We start from the raw sequence: 21,306 nt of genomic DNA, 5'->3' as shown, positions 1-21,306 counted from the left end.
TAGAGATAACCCTGAAAGCATCTTCTGAAGGAGCCTGTAGTCCGTGTACGTCACAGGCCATGGGGGAGTTCTCACTAAGGCAAGAGTGGGGCTCACATGGGTGTTTCAAGGAGGGGACCACCCAGCTCTCCTTGGAGCAGTCAGGGAGTCCTCACCAAGCGGCTGTCCTGGAGCTGGAACGTGATTGCAATGGGTTGAATCGCATCCCCCCAAATCTATGTCCAAGTCCTAATCCTGGCATCTGTGAATGTGACCTTATTTGGACACAGGATATTTGAAGATGTGATTAAATTAAGTATCTTAAAATGAGATCGTCCTGGATTTAGGGTGGGCCCTAAATCCAATAGCTGGCGTTGTTACAAGGCAAAGAGACATTTGAGACCGAAGGCAGGGCGGGCAGGTGCACATGAAGGTGGAGGGAGGGATTGGAAGGCCAGGAACCACCAGGAGAAGCTGCCAGAAGGCAGGGAAGGAGTCTCCCCTGGGGCCTTCGGAGAGAAGGTGGTCCTGCCGACACCTCAACTCCAGACTCCCGAGACGCGGGCCTGTGGACGGGGCCCCTCTCTGCACGGCCGGGCCCCCGGGTGCGGGAGGCAGCGCACAGGTGTGGGTCTCTCTCACCGACTCTCCCTTCCTTGCGCTCAGAGGTCACGCGACCTCCTCCCTGATGGGTTCCTGTTCAGGGCTGTGGCTGACCCTGGCACAGCCGGGGTGCGCGTCTGCTCAGTATTTGCCAAGGGCTGACCGTTCCCACGGCCTGCCTTCCCCGGGGGCATCCTCTGGGGCACTGAGGGCTGAGATGCATGGCCCGAGCCTCTGGTCTGGAGGTGCGGAGGCCTAACCGGCTGGGCAGCGTGAGGCTCCCTGTCCTCCAGCTCTGCTCCTAGAAATGTCTTTATGGGGGTTTGGGGCCCACGCCCAGCTATAAATGCACTGGGGTGTCTGTAGGGGTTTCTCTCAGGGGAGTTGTGAGGTTGCGTGTGGTCTGGGGCAGGATTCAGGTATCATATCCCCCTTAAAGCAGTGACTCTCCGCCAGAGGTGACATGGCTCTCCGGGGCCCATTTGGTGATGTCTGGAGACATTTTTGGTTGTCCCCACTTGGGGCAAGGGGTGGGAGTTCCTTGGGCGTCAAGTGGGAAGGAGCCACAGCAGCTCAGCATCCTACGGCACCACAGCTCAGCCCAGCCCCCATGACAAGGAATTATCTGGTCCAAAATGTGAGTGGCGTTGAGGTTGAGGGACTCTGCTGATGCCTGCAGGACCCCGCTGTGGGTGCTGGCAGACGGACACAGCCAGCTGGGCAGAGGGGGCGGCACGGCATTCCCTAGAGGCCGCCGTGCGGAGGGAGGGCAGAGCGGGAGGGCAGCGCAGCGTGGAGGGAAAGCTGCGGGGCGGCAGCAGAGCACTGAGGCTCGTGGGTGGAGCCAGACGAGGGGCAGCTGGCACGTGGGGTCCTCGGATACCATGACAATGACAGCAGGGACCACTGCTACAGAGACTCACGTGCGTTGAGCACCTGCTGAGTTTAACCCTGCAGCGCACATCGTTCCGGTTTGCTCCCTCCACATCCCTGCAAGGTACAGTATTAGTTTCCTGTTGCTGCTGTGACACATTACTACAAGCTCAGTGGATTAAAAAAGCGAAATTTATTATCCTGCGATTCTAGAGGTCCGAAGTCCAACATGGAAAGCCAAGGTGGCGGCAGGGCGCGTTCCTTCGGGGCTCTCGGGCAGACTGTTGCCCGGCTTTACAGGCTCTGGAGGTGCCTATCTGTCAGCTCGCAACCCCGCCTTCTGTCATCAGAGCCAGTAGCAGCAGCAGGGCCAGGGTTGAGTCCTTCTCACATTGCATCGCTGTGACCCCTCGCCTGCCTCCTTCTACTTGGATAATCTGGGATAATCTCCCCATCTCAAGGGTAGCAGGGGAGCAACCTTAATTCCATCTGTACCCGAATGCCCCTTTGCCACATAACGTAGCATAGTCCCAGCTCCCAGGGATCCGGATGTGGAAATCTCGGGGGCACTATTTTTCTGCTCACCATAGGTACCATTTTTATCTACAGAAAATAAACCAGAGCTTCAGAGAGAATAGATGATGTGCCTGAACTCGCAACAAGGGAGCTGGGCTGTCTGCAGCCAAATCCAGGAGCCAGGCTGCCCTTGGCTGAACCAGGCTCTTACCCACAGAGCCTCCCAGCTCCCCAGGACAGACGAGCTGTACTTGTTAGCACTTTCTACGGTGCCTCACACTTCATCCTACTCAATCCCCCAACAGCTCTGTGGGATGTGATCGCTTCTCCTTGTTAATAGAGCAGCAAAACTGAGTCCGAGCAGTGAGGGACTGACCCAGGGTTTCTGGGCTGGAGCGTGATGTTAAAGCTCTCCACACTGCTCCCTACAGCCCTGAGTGGCAAGGCCAGGACCCTGTCCTGCTGTCAGTTACAGAATCTGGGTCTTGTCCTCTCCACAGTCTCGTTCCCTGTATCCCACCACTCTTGGGGGCTGGGTCAGAGGTTCGGGTTTGTTTGTTTACCAACTCTGCTGCTCAACAGAAGGAACCCAGACTGGGACCCAGAGAGGGCAGGATACTGCCCAAGACCCAACTAAAATCTGGAATCTTCCATTTTTTCACTTACACTACATGAGTGATGAACCTTTGTTAAGAGGACATGGGACTGGCAGCCTGATCACATCGGCCTCTTGGTATAATCCCTGTCCCCACAGCTGGGACACACTTGACTCCCCAGGAAGGTGGTATTGGCGAGTGGGAACCATTAGCCCAGCCTCATTCTGCAATCACTTTTCTGGGAAAGACACACAGAGAATTTTGCCAAATTATCAAGAATCAAGATAGTTTGTCTTTCCAGAATTCAGGGGCACAAAAAGGAGGGAATGAGTCTACACACAAAAATGACAACCACACACACACAAGCATCCCACATAAGCACACAAATACCATTCTCATCAGTCCACGCAACCTCAGCGGGAGACTGGCACTGTTTCCACAAGATAACAAGCAGTTCACCTGGGAATGGGAAGAGCTTCAGGGAGGGAGGAGATTGAATAGTGTCTCTTAAACAATATTTAGGAATATATTTAACTAAGGAGGTGAAAGACCTCTACAGGGAGAACTACAAAACACTGAGGAAGGAAATAGCAGAGGACGTGAACAGGTGGAAACCATACCATGCATTCTATAAAAAAGACATCTGCACTCAAATGTTTACAGCAGCACAATTCACAATTGCAAAGATGTGCAATCAATCCAAGTGCCCATCAATATATGGATTAATAAAATGTGGTATATGTATACCATGGAGTTCTACTCAGCCACAAAAACAATGGTGATCTAGCACTTCTTGTATTATCCTGGATAGAGCTGGAGCCCATTCTACTGAGTGAAGTATCACAAGAATGGAAAAACAAGCACCACATGTACTTACCAGCAAATTGGTATTAACTGATCAACACTTAAGTGCACATATAGTAGTAACATTCATCGGGTGTTGGGCATGTCGGAGAGTGGGGAGGAGGGGATGGGTATATACACACCTACTGGGTACAGTGCATACCGTCTAGGGCATGGACATGCTTGAAGCTCTGACTCAGGTGGGGGCAAAGGCAATACATGTAGCCTAAACATTTGTACCCCTGTAATATGCTGAAATAAAAAAAATAAAAAAATATTTTTATCTGCATGCACAAGAAAAACAAAAGAGTTTCACTTTTGCATGAGAGTGATCTGTGTGATTTTTCCTTCACAAAAACTGGGGTAGTGGACAGATTCTACAGGTAACTGTTGTTAGAGAACTTGACTCCCATGGACTATGGTATAGTGACAGTGGCAGCTAGACCCTCAAGCTGGGTGACTGGTGGTAGCCACTTCCTGTTTGTCCTTGTGCGAGTTATTTGCCCTCCATGAGACCCAGTGGCCTCACCTGTAAAATGGGGCTAATAACTAGGTGAAGTCACAGCTGCAAAACCTGAAACAGAGCCTGGCGCGTGCAAAATGCTCAGCAAGTGCTGGCTGCTGTGACTGTCCGGATCTCAGACACATTTTGATTTGTTTTCTAATTTTCTGCCACCCGTTTCAAGTAGGGTGACTGCCCTACTCTGTCTAAACTCCAACTGCACATAAATACGAACAGAGCCTGGGTCCACGTCCTGCCCTGGCAGGACTCCCCTTCTCACCTTATTCCCACTGAAAGATAGAAAATGTTATAAAACTTTGTGTGTATGCACATGAATATACTTTTACAGTGTTCTTTATTTACCTTTTTATGTGTTAACATTTTAAAATTAAATTGTCTGTGGGGAACATGAGTGGGTAATTTAAAGAGAAAGTTTGAAGCATTTACTTTAAATCTATTAAAATGTTCACTTACTTTTCACTTACACTTTTTTGAATCTTTTGAACTTTATAACATGTACACATATTGTCTATTTAAAAATAAGATCTGAGCTTAAACCTAGTTACACTGTCATAGCAAAAAAGGATTTATTTTTTAATTTTCTTACTGAATTTAATAAAGTGATAAAAAGATAAGATTAATAAAAATTAGCATTTGTGTACTTATCTTTCAGACAATTTTGTAGAGAAATGGGAATTGTCTTTGAAAGATTGCATAGATAATGCTGGTTTAACTAAATAAAAGTGCTTGCCAGTATTTCAGGATTAGTCTGGTATTATTCTTAATGATTAAGAGGCAAAAAAAGATTTTTGACAAAAGTTAACCCCCACAAAAAAAGGAAGAAAACCCAGGTAAGATTCATAGTTCACTTTAATGATAAAGAAAGATACATAAATATTTGACTCGTTAAGCACGTATTTTCCCAGGGCTGAATACCCTCAATAAACAACTCCGAGGCAAAGCTTTTCCTATACGTGGTGGCAAGATTCATGCACTGGAAAAGAAGATTGTGAATGTGTTGAAGCAAGGAGGTCATCGGCACGGAGACTGTTAGTCACCCTGCCTGTGATGCAAATTCAGAGTCAAGAGCAAAAGTCAGTGCACCCCAGGTCATCGAGATGCACCAGAAGACACCACCCAAGGGGTTTCGGGTGTCTTCAGACCACAATTTGATGTGGGTAAATCCACTGGTGAAAATTTACACCAAAGCAGCCTGAAAATGTTGCACCAACCCAACTTTGATTAGCATGTAGATCCCTGCTCTGATGAAAACAGTGAACAAATGGTTGCTGTGTATAACTTCATATTTATGTGACTCTGGATTGGATTTTAAAAAGCCAGAGAGAGGGGAGAATTACCAGAGCCTTGCACCTCATGCGGGGCTTGAATTCTCTTCAAATCAGTGCGTATTCCCCAAATTGACAGGTGCAATGCAACAGCGCTTGCCTGTTGACCAAGGAGACTCTGAGCAGCCTTCCTTGTTCATCTTTATTTCCTGGTGACTGGTAGTTTAAGGCATTACCTTAGGTAGTAAAAGAACCCCGCCTACCTAATGGAGTGGCATGCAAAACTTGGAGAAATGTTTAACATCAAACATAAGACAGAGGAATTTCCTGCTTGTGATCTGCTACTTTGGGCTCTCCCACGAACTTCTGAGGAGGTGGCTCCTCAGATACCAAGGAATATTTGGGCAAAAAAGTTATAGGAAGTAGTGTAGGATATAGATTTTGATTGATGGAATGTGAATGTGTATCTTCAACTAATTTCAAGTAAGGCCTGCCGTTTCTGTCTTTCTTCATTACTTCTTCACTGATTCAACAAACAGTTACGGAGCACTTCCTACGTGCCAGGCACTGTCAGGTGCTGAAGACATGAAGATGAGCAAGTCAGAGACGCTGCTGCCCCCAGGGAACTGACAGATGAGGCAGGCTCATTCTCCGGCTGCCTAGAAACAAGCTAGTGAATACATCCTCACCAGCTGGGATCACGTGCCAGGAAGGCGGTGGAGGGCTTTGGAGAGAATGGGGCTGAGGAATGAAGTGGGAACCCAACTTCGACAAAATGTGGTCAGGGACAGCCTTGAAGAAGTAGAGTCCTTGTCCCTGTTTTGGCTCTATGAATTAACCAGATGTGACTTTGGATGGGACACAACCTTAGTTTTTCTTTTGCATCTGGGAAGGCAGCAAGGTGTAGCAGAAAAAGCATTTGGGCCCGGCGCAGTGGCTCACGCCTGTAATCCTAGCACTCTGGAGGCCGAGGCGGGTGGATCACTCAAGGTCAGGAGTTCAAGACCAGCCTGAGCGAGACCCCATCTCTACTAAAAATAGAAATAAATTATCTGGACAACTAAAAATATATATAGAAAAAATTAGCCGGGCATGGTGGTGCATGCCTGTAGTCCCAGCTACTCGGGAGGCTGAGGCAGGAGGATCGCTTAAGCCCAGGAGTTTGAGGTTGCTGTGAGCTAGGCTGACGCCACAGCACTCACTCTAGCCCGGGCAACAAAGCGAGACTCTGTCTCAAAAAAAAAAAAAAAAAAGAAAGAGCATTTGACTACAAGTCAGACTCCAGGTTAGAGTCCCAGCTCCACTGCTTAGTAGCTGTGTGACCCTGGGTTAGAGGACCGCCCCCCCCCAGAAATGTCGGTTGCCTCCTCCACACCACTGGAACAGGGCCTTCCTCGGGGGGCTGTGAGCAGTTGATGAGATCCATATGTGCTTGTCGGGATGTCAATATATGCATATGGACATTCTGTAAACAGTTCGATGCAGCTGGAACAATAAGGGAGCTGTGTGCTCAGCGGCCATCAGCCTGGGATCCTGGGTCCAAATGTCTTGCTTTGCTGCCAGGGTTCCGTGACCTGCCAGCTGTGTGTCCTGGGGCATATCACCCAATCTCTCTACAACACTGGGCTTCATTACAACACCTAGATCACTTCATTGCTGTGAGGATTAAGTGAAATACTTTGGTGTGTGCATGTGTGTATTCACCATGTGTATGTGCATTTATAAATAATACATGTACATGGATACACCATATGTAAATACACACATATGTATGTAGTTTAAAGTAGTATCAATACATACAAGTCTAACAAACTTGATTAGTTGTTGTTATTATTCATTTAATTTTGTATAACCCATCCCTTGTGGATACCTGGTTCAGTAATCCTGACCTGGATGAAGAACCCTCTTGGGAAGCACTTCCGGGGCCGCCAGAAAGATCATTTTCTATGACAAACTGGACCATGTCACGCCCAAGTTTCAACCCATCAGTCGGGAGAACACAGAGGGCCAGATAGGACACGCCCCCTCCCACCCTCGCAACCCAGTCTGCACCCACCAGGCCTCTCCGGGTCAGGTGCTTCTGCCCAGTGCCTTCTGCATGCCTCTACTCCAGCAAATTCCCATTTGTCCTGCAAACCACAGACCAACCGTGCCATGCCAGCTCCCTGCCCTTGCCCAGCCCCCACCTGGGCTGGGCGGGGTGCTCCTCCCTGAGCTCCTGCAGGCTGCTTGTGGCACTCTGTCACGGTCCTCACCCTGGGGCGCAATCGCTTGGTCCCTAGAACGGGTGCCTTTCCACCTGGAAAGCTGCTCAGATGCAGGGCAGAGTCTTACGCATGATTTTCCTCCCAGGGGCTGCTCCACTGCTTGGCAGACGGTTGTTGACAGAATGAAGGGCCAATTCAAATGCTATGAGATGCAAGTCTTCTAATTGCTTTAAAACAATTTTTTTCGGACACACTCTCAAACTTACCAGGTTATACTCTAAAATACCTTTTATTTTCTAGAGATCTATAACACCATCCTTGAAGGATAGAGATTTGTCACCACCGAGTATATAGGAAAGATCGAACATCTGATTTCAAAGTCAGCTTCCCCAGACAAAGTAAGAGCCAGGCATCTACAAGAAGATGTTTATGAACATCTTCTCATGAAATTTGCATAACAGTCCAGTGAAGTAGGTGTCATCAGGCCCATTTTACAGATTAGGAAACCGAGGTGCAAAAAGTCAAGTAGATGGAGTTAAGCAATTTGCCTAAGTCCACCAAGGAGGAAGGCAAATATCCTTGGCAATCTGACCCAGGCTTGCACTTGTGGACTAATTCTTCTGCTTCCAAGTGTGGCTACTTTGAAACAAGCAACATTCATCTTTGGTATAAAATATGGCATTGAAAGTTTCTGGTACATATGCCATGGGGATGTATAAATCCAGCTGTTGTATGAATGCAAAATTGTACACCGTCACTGTATGTCCTTACACATAGCCGTGTACAGACACAATTTCAAACCCGCACACATATACACATTGAAAAGGGGATTTATGAACCATATGGAAGGGGAAAAAGTCTGATTAAAATCTCTGCCAATTCTGTAATTTTGGAATTGGTAGGTAGCTTAACTGTAGCATCCAGGGCTCTCCGGAGAAACAGAAGCATTGGGATATATAGAGATATATAAAGGAGACTTGTTATGGCAATTGGCTCATGTGGTTACAGAGTCTGAGAAGTTCCACGATCCGCCACCAGCGAGCTGGAGAACCACGACAGCCAGTGGTGTAGTCACTTTGAGTCTGAAGGCCTGAGAACCGGAGGGCTGTGGGCTAAGTCCTGGTGTGGGTCTACAAGCCCAAGAACCAGGAACAATGATATCTGAGCGCGGGGGAAGATGGATGTCTCAGCTCGAGCAGAAAGCGTGCATTCTCCCTTCCTCGCCTCGTCATCCAGCTCAGGCCCCCGACAGCCTGGATGGGCCACCGTGGGGCAATGCCACCTGCTCTGCTCGGCGCAGCTACCCGAACGCTGGTCTCCCCTGGAACCACCCTCAGCAGACACACCTAGCGACGACCTTTCATCGGCTACCTGGGCAACCGTTTGCCCAGTCAAGTTGACACATAAAAGGAACTGTCACACATTTACTTAGTGGACTTTAAAAACATTTCCCTAAATTGCTGGATAGCTCCTTTTCTCCGAGGTAGACGTGCGGTCTACGAGTGGATAACCTCCACCAGAAAAGTATTTTTGAGAGAGTGACTTAAAAACTTACTGAAATCTAGTGAAATTGTTCCAGCCAGCCATGCTGTAATCTAACAGCTCGATTTCTGCCTTGTCTATTCCCGGCTCAGCTGCGGAAAGTCGTCATCTACCTCGCCAACGTCCACGTGACTTAGTGTCTAGGCAGTCCGGGCAAATGGATCATCTGTTGCACACTCGTGCAGGAGGGCTACAGCAACTCATGAACGGCACGAGTGTAACCGACGGGTGAAGAAACCCCTTTCCACACCTTCGGAGAAGCCCCGCCAGTCAGCAGAGGCGCGCCCTCCCGGCCCAGCCTTCCCCACCAAACGCAGCACGTGCTCGCAGAACTGGCGCCTGCGTTCAAAGCCAGTGGGCGGCTGAGCGGGTAAACAGTTGCACACACACTGAACCGTCCTTTTACTACTGTTCTCCCCCTCCTCCCTCGTCACCACATTGTGCTTGTTATTCGTGTCAGAGTTATACATGAAAATAGTCCATGAGCTAAACAGTTGTGCAAGTTTTGTTGCAACAATCCTGCTCCCTCTCTTCCCCACTTATCCTTCTCCATCCACTCTCCCCCTTCAGGTTACAGTTTTGGCATCTCACTCCTCATCTCTGAATGGTAGATCTCCATGACTCCTTCACTTTTTAATTCCAGGCTCTCTGTGCCGGCTTCCTACTATGGAAGATGAGGGTCTAGCAGTCTTTCCTCTCCCAGGCGCCGGGAGACCCACTCCTCCCCCCACTCCCCCATTTCCTGATGGAGTACTACTGACTTTTTGATTCGATCACTTTGCAGGGTTTAGGTGGTTATGACGAGGTATTACACAGAGAGATGACCCACGTAGTGAGCCTTACTACACTCAGAAGATGTCCTGTACATTTTCCTCCCTAGAATTAATAATGTCTTTTCTATTGAGTTTTATTTTTCTGAACTTCTCATTAATTCAACTTCAGATGCTTTACCAACTGAAGCATCTTCTCTCCAGGCAGCCAGATGCGTCAGGAACTCTACCAGTTCACTCTTCCTAAGGAGGTGTCTCCCAGGGTCTTCTGACCCACTGCAAACAGAAGTGGGCATGGTCTACACTGGGGGACAACTGGCATCCCTTCAGTGTCAGCCTGCAGATTTCCTGGGCCCGTCCACTTTGTGGGAGCTCCAGCTTCCTGTGTTCCATTTCTTTCTCCTCCTTGACTTATTCCTTCATTTCCCTTCCATCTCATTTTCCTAATACTTGAGAAAAGATATATGGGAGGTACATTTTTTGAGACCTGGAACTTGTGGAAATGCACACTCTCACACTTGATTGATTAGCATGTCTGCACTGCCTTCCAGCATTTGAGAAGTTCAAAACTATTCTGATTCTTCAGCCTATGTGACCTGTAGCTCTTCTCTGAAGGCTCATCAGATCTAAAATTTGTTTTGGTCTGTGTCTATTTCCAGTCATTTCTCTGTACTCTTGGTAGGTTTCAATCTGTAAACTTACAGATTTCAGGTCTGTGAGATTTTCTTTAATTATTTCATCAATGATTTCTTCCTCCATGTTTTCCCTCTTCTCTTTTGGATGTTGAAATCTCTGGACTGGCCCTCTAATTTTCTTACCTTTTTTTCTCATATTTTCCTTTTCTCTTTTTACTCTACTTTGTAAGAGAGTATAAAGACCCTGTCCTCCAGCATATCTTTTGAGATTTTTATTTCTGCTTTTATACCTTTAATTTATAGAGCTCTATTGTTTGTTCTCTGAATTTTAAAAAGCGCTATTTCTTGTTTTACAGTTACAAAAGTCTTCTTATCTCTCTGAAAATACTGATCATAGTTATTTTGATGTTTTCAGAGTCTCTGTTTATTCCAAACACCATTTTTTCCATTTGATTGTTTAGATCTTGATGTTCGTGTTAGATTTCCCAGGATGTCTGATAATCTTATGTTGGTAACTTGACTGGGAGCTAACAATGAAGGATGCTTGTTGACTATGAACTACACTCTAGCGTGTCCTGGGCAACCTCTGATGTCACAATCTCCATAATCTCTTTTCTCTTGGCTCAGTCACAACACCATTGAAATCACCTGAGTGTCCTGCCTGGAGGGTGAAAAACACCAAGGCACCACTGTCTGATCCCAGCCGGGGTGGGCGGGTGCTATTGCAGCATTTGGTATGTGTACGTTTAGATAATCTTGCCGTTTTGGGGGCAGTATCCCAATGCAAGCAGGCTTGATGTTCTTCAGCCCAGACACTCTCTATTTTACCCTCCTTAGGGGACTAGCCCTCAGTCTTTCTGGGTGAGGAAGGGGCAGCCCACGAGCTCTGCAAAGTGGGTAAATGGCTCTGGGGTTCTTAAGAAGTTTTCAACCACTTCACCGTATTTTAGCCTCTTTTTTCACCACCCTCCCCCATTCCGTAGATACCAGGTGCTGCCGGCTCCTGAGCCTCTGGGGGATTCCCTAGCATCTATCGGTTCTTAACTCTCCCCAGTGGCCACCTGAGACTCAGTTTATGGTATCCTAAGCTGTTAACCACTCTACACCTTCTTTCCAACTCCCTCAATGTTTTACTGTAGTCTCTGTTCAGTTTTCCTTGTCCTCATACATTTATCATTTTTCAGACACTCCTTCCTGTCATTAAACAGAGTTTTAGAAGGGAGAAAATGTGTGTGTGTTTGTGCACGTGCACGCTTAACCTGTCATCTTAGAAGTTCAAGTCCTTGTCTTTTCTAAATCTTCCAAAAGTATTTAAGTTAGAAGATCAGCCAAGCACAGTGCAAGGCCACAGGTGGACAAATCTGGTGCCCTCACACCAGCCGCCTCTGCGGGGGTCAGACTGTTAGTGATGCCAGCACTTTCCAAAGCCTCTCGTTGGGCTGCTGCTTCTGCTACACACTCACTCTGCTCACCGTGTGGGACGTGGTGCTGCTGTGCACAGGAAGGGGAGACGAAGGGGAGGCAGCAGAGACTCAGCACTTCTACACAAAGCCCAGAGCCGGCACCGAGGCTTCCCAAAAGAAAAAAGTCTCCCACAAGTCACAGAAATGAGAAGGTGTTCTGGTCTGTGCTATCCCATGCACTGCCACTTCTAAACAACGTCAAGGACAAAATCCTCTCCCACTGCTGCAGACTGCTCCTGACACCCGACCCCACGTACACCACTCTCCGAGGCATCCCACCGGCACCCAGTTACCTGTGGATGATGCGGTACCTCTGCAGATACTCCAGGGCCAGAGCCAGCTCGCAGATGTAGAGCTTCACAGCCCCCTCTGTGAAACGCACGTTCTGCTGCAGGTGGTAGCGCAGGTCTCCCCCCAGGAGCAGGTCCACCACCATGAACATGTCCTCCTCGTCCTGGAAGGAGTACCTACAAGCACAGAGACATAGCAAAGGTTAGGGACAGACATCCTCACGACCAATGCCCCTATTTTACGGAAGAGCAAACTGAGATTGGAGAGAGGGGTGGATGTTGCCTGAGTCGCGGTGATATGAGAGTGAGGGGAAGGGGCAAGAGGCTTTCGGTTCCCAGGCTGCCCCCACGCTGCTGGGGCTTCCTGACTCCCTGCACAGCAGAGGCAAGCAGGAGCACCCAGCAGCACTTCCCAGGTGCTGGCAGACAGATGGCACTGTAACCAGTACTGGACTCCAACATGTTACTTCAACCGTTTCTAGCAGACGCTTTTATTAGACATTGTCAGGATTTGTAGGAGGTAGTCTCCAGAGATTCATCCCCCTCCCCCAAGCCCCCTTGGTTTCCTGTCTGTGCATGCTGTTCTGCACATAGGACTTGTTTCTGCGATCCTTGAATACAGTAATGTTCTGAGACATCCAAATTCAGGTCTTAAGGGAAGCAGTAGTCTATAATTCTTGCCTCTTGGAACTTGGACAGATTCCAAGCCACATGGAGAGGCCATAAGAAAGAAAACCAGGGCTCTCTGATCAACAGCCCCTGCCACGCAACGTGTGACAGCTAGCACCAACGGCCAGCCATGAGAGTGAGCCTCCTTGGACGTCTGGATCTTCCACTGCAGCCCTGGATACCATGTGCAGCAGAAGAATTGCCCAGCTGAGCCCAGTTACCATACAGAACATGACATGATATTAATAAAATGGTGAGTTTCTTAAGCCACTAAATTTTAGGGCGGTGTTTTATTTTGTTTCCAAAGCAATATAAAACTGATACAGTATTAAATTCATTTCTTAAAAATGCATTTGGGATTCCCAAGGACTGAAGAGAATCTCATAGAGAATCTCAAAATGTTGTTCATCAGTTGTAGAATAATGTCACATTATCAAATGTTGCTAAGCTCCTTACAGAGTCATGGAACGCAGTAGCAAAACTTTGTAATCACAGAATTTCAGAACGTGATTGTGGAAGCTTAGACCTGTGTCTTAGATCCTTGCATGCTGGACCTGGATCAGCCTATTCCCCTCACTTGACAGAACATGAAACTGAGGCTCCGAGGGAAGAAGGGACTTGGTGGGTCAGTGTCAGGGCAGGGAGCCTTTTATTGTGCCCCTAGAATCATAAATTTACCAGACAATTACAGAACACCCCTCTTGTGACAGGCATCGGGCTGTGCGCTGGCAACACAGGGACAAAGAAACTGTCCTCACCCTGAAGGAGCACACGGGTTCCTAGGGGACCCAAGCTGACAGTCACAGACAACACAGGGCTGATGCTCTAGGAGTGTTTTTGGGTTCAGCGGGTGTGGGGAGGGTGGAAGTCAGGGCTCCAGCAGGTGGGGGTGGGTGGGAAGAACTGGGACAGTCTTTGTGGATGAGGGGTTTCCTGGGTCAGGAACACACGGCGGGGCTGTTACTCAGATGGGGACAGCATGACCCAAGGCTGGCTCAGAGCCCCTGGGGCCACTTTGGGAGTCACCATCCTGATGTGGCTGGGCAAGAGCAAAGTAGGATGCAGTCCTGGCCCTTCATGGGAAAGAGGGACAGGAACACCCTACAGGATAGAGCGGTGGGTCCTGCTGGGGACATACGGCAAGTGCTGCAAGAGCAGAGGAGATGGACTAAAGCTGCGTTTCCCAGGCACCTCCAGGCCGAGGGGCCCTCCTTCCTTTCAAAGCGAAGCCACCAGGAGTACCCAGGGGTGGCCCATAGCCTCATTTGCTGCCCAGACTTCCCCAATATTTCCAAGTAATGGGGTAAAGGGAATCATTTGCAGAAATTTCAGTGAGAAAATTTTTGCACAGAAATCTTTATATTTTTAATTCTATTCTATTATGTGAAGACTTTTGGAATATACAGAAAAGTATGCTCTAATTTCTATTCTGTTCCATTGATCTCTTTGCCTGTCACTAAGCTAACATCATTCATTCACTCAGCAAACACTGAGTGCCTCCAGGTGCTGTGCTCGGCCCACGGGGCAGGAGCAACAGTGGAGGCCAGGCCTTTCCTTTTATGGGCCCTAGATTCTCATGGAGGACAAAAGCTGGGGAGACATGAAGCCACGAGGAGGAGACTGGCTGGGGAGGTGGGGCTAAAGTAGGAAGGTGCCCTGGGAGCCCCTCCGAGCAGAGGTCACTTGGGCTGAGCCGGTCGCAGGAAGACGGGGCTGGAGGAGGCAGTGCGGAGAGAACATCCTGTGCGAGTGCGAGGCTCTGAGACAGGACAAAGCCGGGAGAGGCTGACGGTGCGGCCAGAGCAGAGCCGGTGAGACCACCAAGGCCTGAGCTGGGGCCCCTGCAGCCCCGGGAGGAGACTGGATTCTGTTTCCAGGAGGATGGAAAGTCAGCTGAGAGTTAGGCTAGGCAGTGACCTGGCTGCTTCCTCTTTATGAAGATCTCTCTGGATACAGGGTGGAAAATGGGTCTGAGAAGGACTCTGGGCGCAAAGCCAGCGGGATTCCCTGGAGGGCTGGATGTGGGGGCTGAGGCGCCACGGACATCCCTCTGCACTGAGAGTCCCGGGCTCTGTGGGAGCCTCAGGGCCAGCACTTCCTGCTCCCCAACTCCAGTGCCTTAGCCATGGCCCACCCAAGGGTGTGACCCGGGCCAGCTTTGTCCCCGCTTGTCCCAGGCTCACTTTAGAGCTTGCCTGGCCGGAAGGAGGTGGGCGGGGGCTTGCTTGGTGGCCCAGGGACCTCTGGAGCGCACCAGCTCCACCTTAGATCTGTTTCAGGGAAAGTGTAATCTCAGCCTGACATGCGGTCTCTGCCCCAGTCGCACTGCAGGGACAGCTCTGCGTCAGCAAAAAGGTTAAAAAACAAAGCTTCCTTAGGGACCTCTCGAGCGGGAGGTACTGACCTTTTTCACCCGCGATTGTTTCCTGTTGGCCCATGTGGTTAGCATGTCTGGGCCCAGGCAAGAACCAGCCCGAAAACTCTCCTTTGACTTTTGTTGGAATTATATTCAATTCACAGATTAATTTAAAGAGAATTAACATTTTTATGATGTTGGACATTTTCAACCATGAACATGGAATATCTATTCTGATCTTCTTTTATGATTACCGATACAGTTTTTCAATTCTTTGCTTCACAGCCCAGCATATATGTGTTTTTATTCCAAGTAGTTTTTATTTGCAAGTAGTTTTTATTGCTATTGTAAATACAATCCTTTTCGAGGAAGCTTACTGACCGGTCCCCGCGAGGGTGAAGCGCACTCTGCAATTGCACACGTTCACCTCGTACGTGGAGGCCTGGCTGGTCTCTCAGTCACCGGTTCTAATGCTTTTCCCACCGATGCACCGGGGTTTGCTCATTACATGAAAATTTCTGTATCTTCTACAAAAAAAACTGCTATCTTTTAAATATTCCAATCCTCATCCTCTTATTTTTTCGTCTTGTTTTACTTCACTGTCTGGGGCCTCCGGCGAAAGGCTGATCAGGAATAATAGTGGCATTTCCACCTTGTACTGAACTTAAGTGTTTCCCCGTTACGTAAATTGTTTGCTGCCTTTGAAGGAGATCATTTATCCTGTTAAGAAAGTTGCTTTCTGTATTGCTGAGAACTTTTATCATGAGCAGGTGTAGAGGTTTTTTCTTTAATGTTAAACTGTTTTTGCATTTCTAGACTGAACCCTACTTATTGATAAACACTGCACATGCACACACACATAGACCTGTATATTTTACTGGACTCAAGTTGCCAATATTTTGTTTAAGATTTTTGCATCTGCTGTTCTGAGTAACCCCAGCCCTTACAGTCCTGTCTGCCACGGTCCTGACCAGGGTTGGTGTCATGTGGTACTGGCCTGGTGGGGTGAAGTGGTCAGCTGTTCCTCTCTGGTCTGTACGGGGGAAGGGTTTACAGCGGCGTCACTTGCAGAGAGGCTGGTCTCAGGCCCGCCGTCCCTTACTCATGATCCATGCGGGATTCTCCTTCCTCACTTGGTGTGTTCCTGTTGGTGCCGTCAGATGATCCATGTGCTTCACCCTCAACCAAAAGATGAGCAAATACATACCCGAGGCTGGCCAGGAAGCACAGGCAGACCTCATTGCACTGTGCCTCACAGAGGTCATGTGTTTTGCAAATTGGAGGTTTATGACAACACTGCGTCAAGCAAGTCTCCCAGCGCCGTTTCTCCAACCGTGTGTGCTCACTTTGTGTCTCTGTGTCACATTTTGGTAGTTCTCCCAATATTTCAAACTTTTTCATTGTTACTATATCTGTTATGGTGGTCTGTGATCACTAATATTTGATGTTGTTATACAATAGTAATTTTTGAGACTCCACGAACCACACCCATGTAAGACGGCAAACTTAACGGATATATGTTGTGCGCTTTCTGACTGCTCCATGGATCGGTCATTCCCCATCTCTCTTACTTTTCTGGGACCTCCCTATTCCCTGAGACACAACAATATTGAATTAATAACCCTACAGTGGCCTTTAAGTGTTCAAGTAAAAGAAAGAGTCACACATTTCTCACTGTAAATGAAAAGCTAGAAATGATTAAGCTTAGTGAGGAAGACATAGTGAAACCTGAGACAGGCTGAAAGTTAGGCCTCTTCACCAAACAGCCAAGTTTTCAATGCAAAGGAAGAGTTCTTAAAGGAAATTGAAAGTGCTACTCCAGTGAACAAATGAAAAGAAAGTAGAGCACCTTATTGCTGACGTGGAGAAAGTTGGAGTGATCAGGATAGACCATCAAATCAGCCCCAACATTCCCTTAAGCCAGAGTCTAATCCAGAGCAGGCCCCAACTCTCTTCAATTCTGTGCAGGCTGAGAGAGGTGAGGAAGCTGCAGAAGAGAAGTTGGAAGCCAGCAGAGGTTGTTTCATGAGGTTGAAGAAAAGAAGCCTTCCCTATAACGTACAAGTGCAAGGTGAAGCAGCAAGTGCTGATGGAGAAGCCGCAGCAAGCTATCTAGAAGATCCAGCTGAGATCATTGATGAAGGTGGTTTCACTAAACAACAGATTTTCAGTGTAGAGGAAACAACCTTCTATTGAAAGATGATGCCATCTAGGCCTCTCATAGCTAGAGAGGAGAAGTCAGTGCCTGGCTTCCAAGCTTCAAAGGACAGGCTGACTCTCTTGTTAGGCAATAATGCAGCTGGTGACTTTAAGTTGAAGCCAGTGCTCATTTATCATTCCAAAAATCCTAGGGCTCCTAAGAATTATGCTAGAGCTACTCTGCCTGTGCTCTATAAATGGAACATCAAAGCCTGGATTATAAAACATCTGTTTACAGCATGCTTTGCTGAATATTTTAAGCCCACTGTTGATACCTACTGTTCAGAGAAAAAGATCTCTTTCAAAAGATTACTGCTTATTGACAATACACCCGGTCATCCAAGAGCTCTGATGGAGACGTACAAGATTAACGTTAACAAAATGCCCATGAATTAAGGAGTAGTATCCACTTTCAAGTCTTACTTTTTAAGAAATAAATCTTGTAAGGCTATAGCTTCCATAGTCTATGGAAACCCTATGATGGATCTTGGACAAACAAACTGAAAGTCTGGAAAGGGATTCACCACTCTAGATTCCGTTAAGAACATTCCTGATTCATGGGCAGAGGTCAAAAGAGCAACATTAACAGGGATTTGGAAGAAGTTGATTCCAACCCTCATGGGTGACTTTGGGAGGTGCAAGACTTCAGTGCAGGAAGTCACTGCAGATGTCGTGGAAACAGTGAGAGAACTGGGATCAGAAGTGGAGCCTGAAGACGTGACTGAATTACTGCATCTCATGATAAAACTCCCTGATCAGGAGTTGCTTCTTATGGATGAGCCAAGAAAGTTGTTTCCTGAGACATAATCTACTCCTGGCGAACAAAGGATTTAGAATATGACATAAATTTAGTTGGTAAAGCAATAGCAGGGTTTGAGAGGATTAACTTCAGTTTTGAAAGTTTTTCTGTGGGGAAAATGTTTATCAAACAGCATTGCATGCCACAGAGAAATCTTTTGTGAAAGGAAGAGTCCACCAATGTGGCAAATATAATTTTTGCCCAATTATAAGAAGTTGCCACAGCCACCCCAACCCTCAGCAACCACCACCCCAATCAGTCAGCACCAGCAACATCGAGCGAAGACCCTCCACCGGCAAAAAGGTTATGACTTCCTGAAGGCTCAGATAAATGTTGGTATTTTTTAACAATAAAGTATTTTTAAATTAAGGTATATACATTGTTTTTTAGACATAATGCTATTGTACACTTAACAGACTACAGTACAGTGTAAACATAACCTTTATAATATATGCACTGAGAAACCAAAAAATTTGTGTGACTTGCTTTATTATGACATTAGCTTTATTGTGGTGGCCTGGAACCAAACCTGCACGATTTCCCAGGTATTCTTGTGCACATAATGACTTTTGGTCACTGGTGTTGGTTCAGGGATGACCATGTGCTCCATCAGGAGTATTTGAAGTGCTCCCTGGGATTGGAACATAGATGATGAAAGAAAAAACCCCTTCCTCTGGTTTTCTAGGCTAGAAGCTGTGACTAAGAGACAGCCCAAGGCCCCGGTGCCCCAAATCTGAGTAAGACCTATCTGTAGAGTGAAGCTGCAGACAGGCAGGCTGGCCTGAGAGCTAAATACAGAGAGAGGTGCTGCTGGGGGTGCTGGTCCCACCTGGCCAGAAGGAAGAGCCATCCCCGGACTTCATATGTGTTCATATGTGGACGATGACTATGTGGTTTTGACTTAGCTACTCTACATTGTGTTTCTATGACTTCGAACTGAAAGAGTTGTCTGATACATCTTTTCATGTATCTGTTACTGAATAAAAGGGTTTAGATGTCCAAAAAGAAAGCACAAGAATCAAATATAATATGCCTCCTACAGATGCTCAATTTGTATTCTAAAAGTTGATGGACTATGGAAACATGACATTAATAACCAGTGAGTTCTGCACTCTCAATTCACAGCTAAACTGTCAAAGGGTATCTCATTCAATATTCTGTCAGAATTCTTTGGAGGAGTAACATGAATTTTCAGATGGAAACTTGGATACTGGAATGAATTCTAAAAAGGAAAACCCAAATGCAAAGAGAATACTTTATGCAGTAATTCAGATTGTGACTTTTCTTGCTGCAGATCCACATCTTGCCCTGGGCCATGGACCCTACATTCCCAAGGAGACTCAACGTTATTACTGGAGAACAGAGAATGACCTTTTGTTTATCTCTCTGCAGTTTTGTGCTATTCCACAGCTTTATACCATTGTCCCTTTGGTGTCTTCTTGTCCTAGAATTATAATTGCTTTCTCATAATAGTGCTGCACATTGTCATGGAAATGATGGAGATGACACATAAGGAGCTGAGGCTCTATTGCAGCAACCCCGACGGAGGGAGAAATCTGGATAATTGGGCTCCTTGCAAGAGCAAAGGCTGTTGTGGGCTGCGAAGGCATAAATCATGATGAATGCAATGTCCATGTTTGTTTTTTTAAGATTTATTAATTTCCTACTTTGTTCCAAAAAGGATTCCAGTGGCTTACAAAATTCATATAGCATAATAAAATTAAAAATAAGTAAGCCAAAGACCAAGTCAAAGGATAAAAAGAAATCCAGGAAAATGGAAGAAGGCAAAAATACCCCAGTGACTGCCCACAGATCCTGTACGCTTGCCTGTAACGGGCCATCGTTGTGTCTTGAGCCTCCAGCACCCAGAGTGCGGAGAGAAACACGGTCGGCTTCATGGTTCAGCGTCATGAAATCAAATCAATTGTTGAGGAAAAGCATGATTTTTCCCCAGGTACTGAAACCAGAGGGAAATTCCTCCTCCAGGTTCTTAGGATGATGGTGTGCTGTGACATGGTGAACAGCACATCTGCACAAAATAACTCTGAAATGGTACCAAGTTTGAGCAGCGGTTTTTGTGTGATGTCTCTCGAGGTAGACTGAAGGCATTAAAAGTCCAATTCTGTAAAAGTGCTGCTAGATGGGGCAAAAGCAATGAGGTCTGTGTGTGCTGCTCATGGCTTAGCTTTCTTAATCCAGGCTAGATTTAGAGGGGAGCACATGGTGAGTGCTCCTCAGGGGCTGCCTCACCAAGACGAGCACGTGAACACACCAGCAGACACGCAGTGGCTTCTGCCGTGCGCTCGGGCCTGGCAAGGAGCCAACGACCTAGTGGGAGACTAGGTAGACTGCTCACCTGGGTTTGGATGGCGTGTGCCATGGCACATCGCTGCACGTACCCACACGCCCTCTCATGCTCTACACCATCACGCGCGACAGTCCGCAGTCCTGGAGCACCACCTCGCTTCCCTGGTCTGTCACTTACTTCTCTGCTCAGAGCAGGGTTCCCAACTGGGAGCAATTGTGCTCCCCAGAGGACATTGGACGATAGTGGAGACAATTTTGGTCGTCACAACTGGGAGGGGCGCTGCTGTCATCTAGTGAGTAGGGGTCAGGGATGCTGCTAAACATCCTACCCCACAGGACAGCCCTACCACAAGGAATTATCCAGCCCCAAATACCCACAGTGCCAAGGCTGAGAAACCTTCTTTAGGAAGCCTTCCCTAACCCTGGAAGACTGAGCTGGGTGACCCACTGACCTCCTCTGATGATAACAGTTAGCGCCGACATGGCGCGTGTTCTGGGCCAGGCACTGTTCTAAGTACTTTACTTGTTTGATCTCATTTAATGCTCCCGACAACCCTTGAAGGCAGGCATCACTATGAACCATCTCTGACAGCTTGGGACCTCGAGAGTCAGAGAGATTAAGTTACGTATCCAGGATGACACAGCTAGGAAATGGCAGGGCTGGGAGTTGAACCAAGGCAGCCCATCCCCAGAACCTAGAATCTGTGCTCGGCGCCCTGGTCACACCTTCCTCACAGCGTCCTGAGCCTCTCTCTCCTGGTCTCTTCTCCTCACCGGCCAGTGGACTCTGAGCACAGGGACCTGGCCTTTCCAGCAGTGTCCCTTTGCATCGAGCACGTCACCAGGAGCATCGTGCACACTCAGGAGTGAA

General features: G+C 47.6%; 1 protein-coding gene across 1 annotated transcript in view; it reads right to left on the bottom strand.

Annotated features, from left to right (window-relative positions):
- STK32B (serine/threonine kinase 32B) overlaps window positions 1-21,306 on the bottom strand; it is a 317,848-nt gene that overhangs the window by 81,016 nt on the left and 215,526 nt on the right. Inside the window, exon 4 of the mRNA XM_045528351.1 lies at window positions 12,109-12,282. Coding sequence (XP_045384307.1) covers window positions 12,109-12,282 — 174 coding nt within the window. The remainder of the gene's footprint in view (window positions 1-12,108; window positions 12,283-21,306) is intronic.

The sequence above is a fragment of the Lemur catta genome, chromosome 17 (assembly GCF_020740605.2).
Source record: "Lemur catta isolate mLemCat1 chromosome 17, mLemCat1.pri, whole genome shotgun sequence".
NCBI classification, from domain to species: Eukaryota; Metazoa; Chordata; class Mammalia; order Primates; family Lemuridae; genus Lemur; species Lemur catta.
The sequence above is the reverse complement of the archived record's forward strand: the minus strand, read 5'-3'. Positions and strand labels throughout refer to the sequence as shown.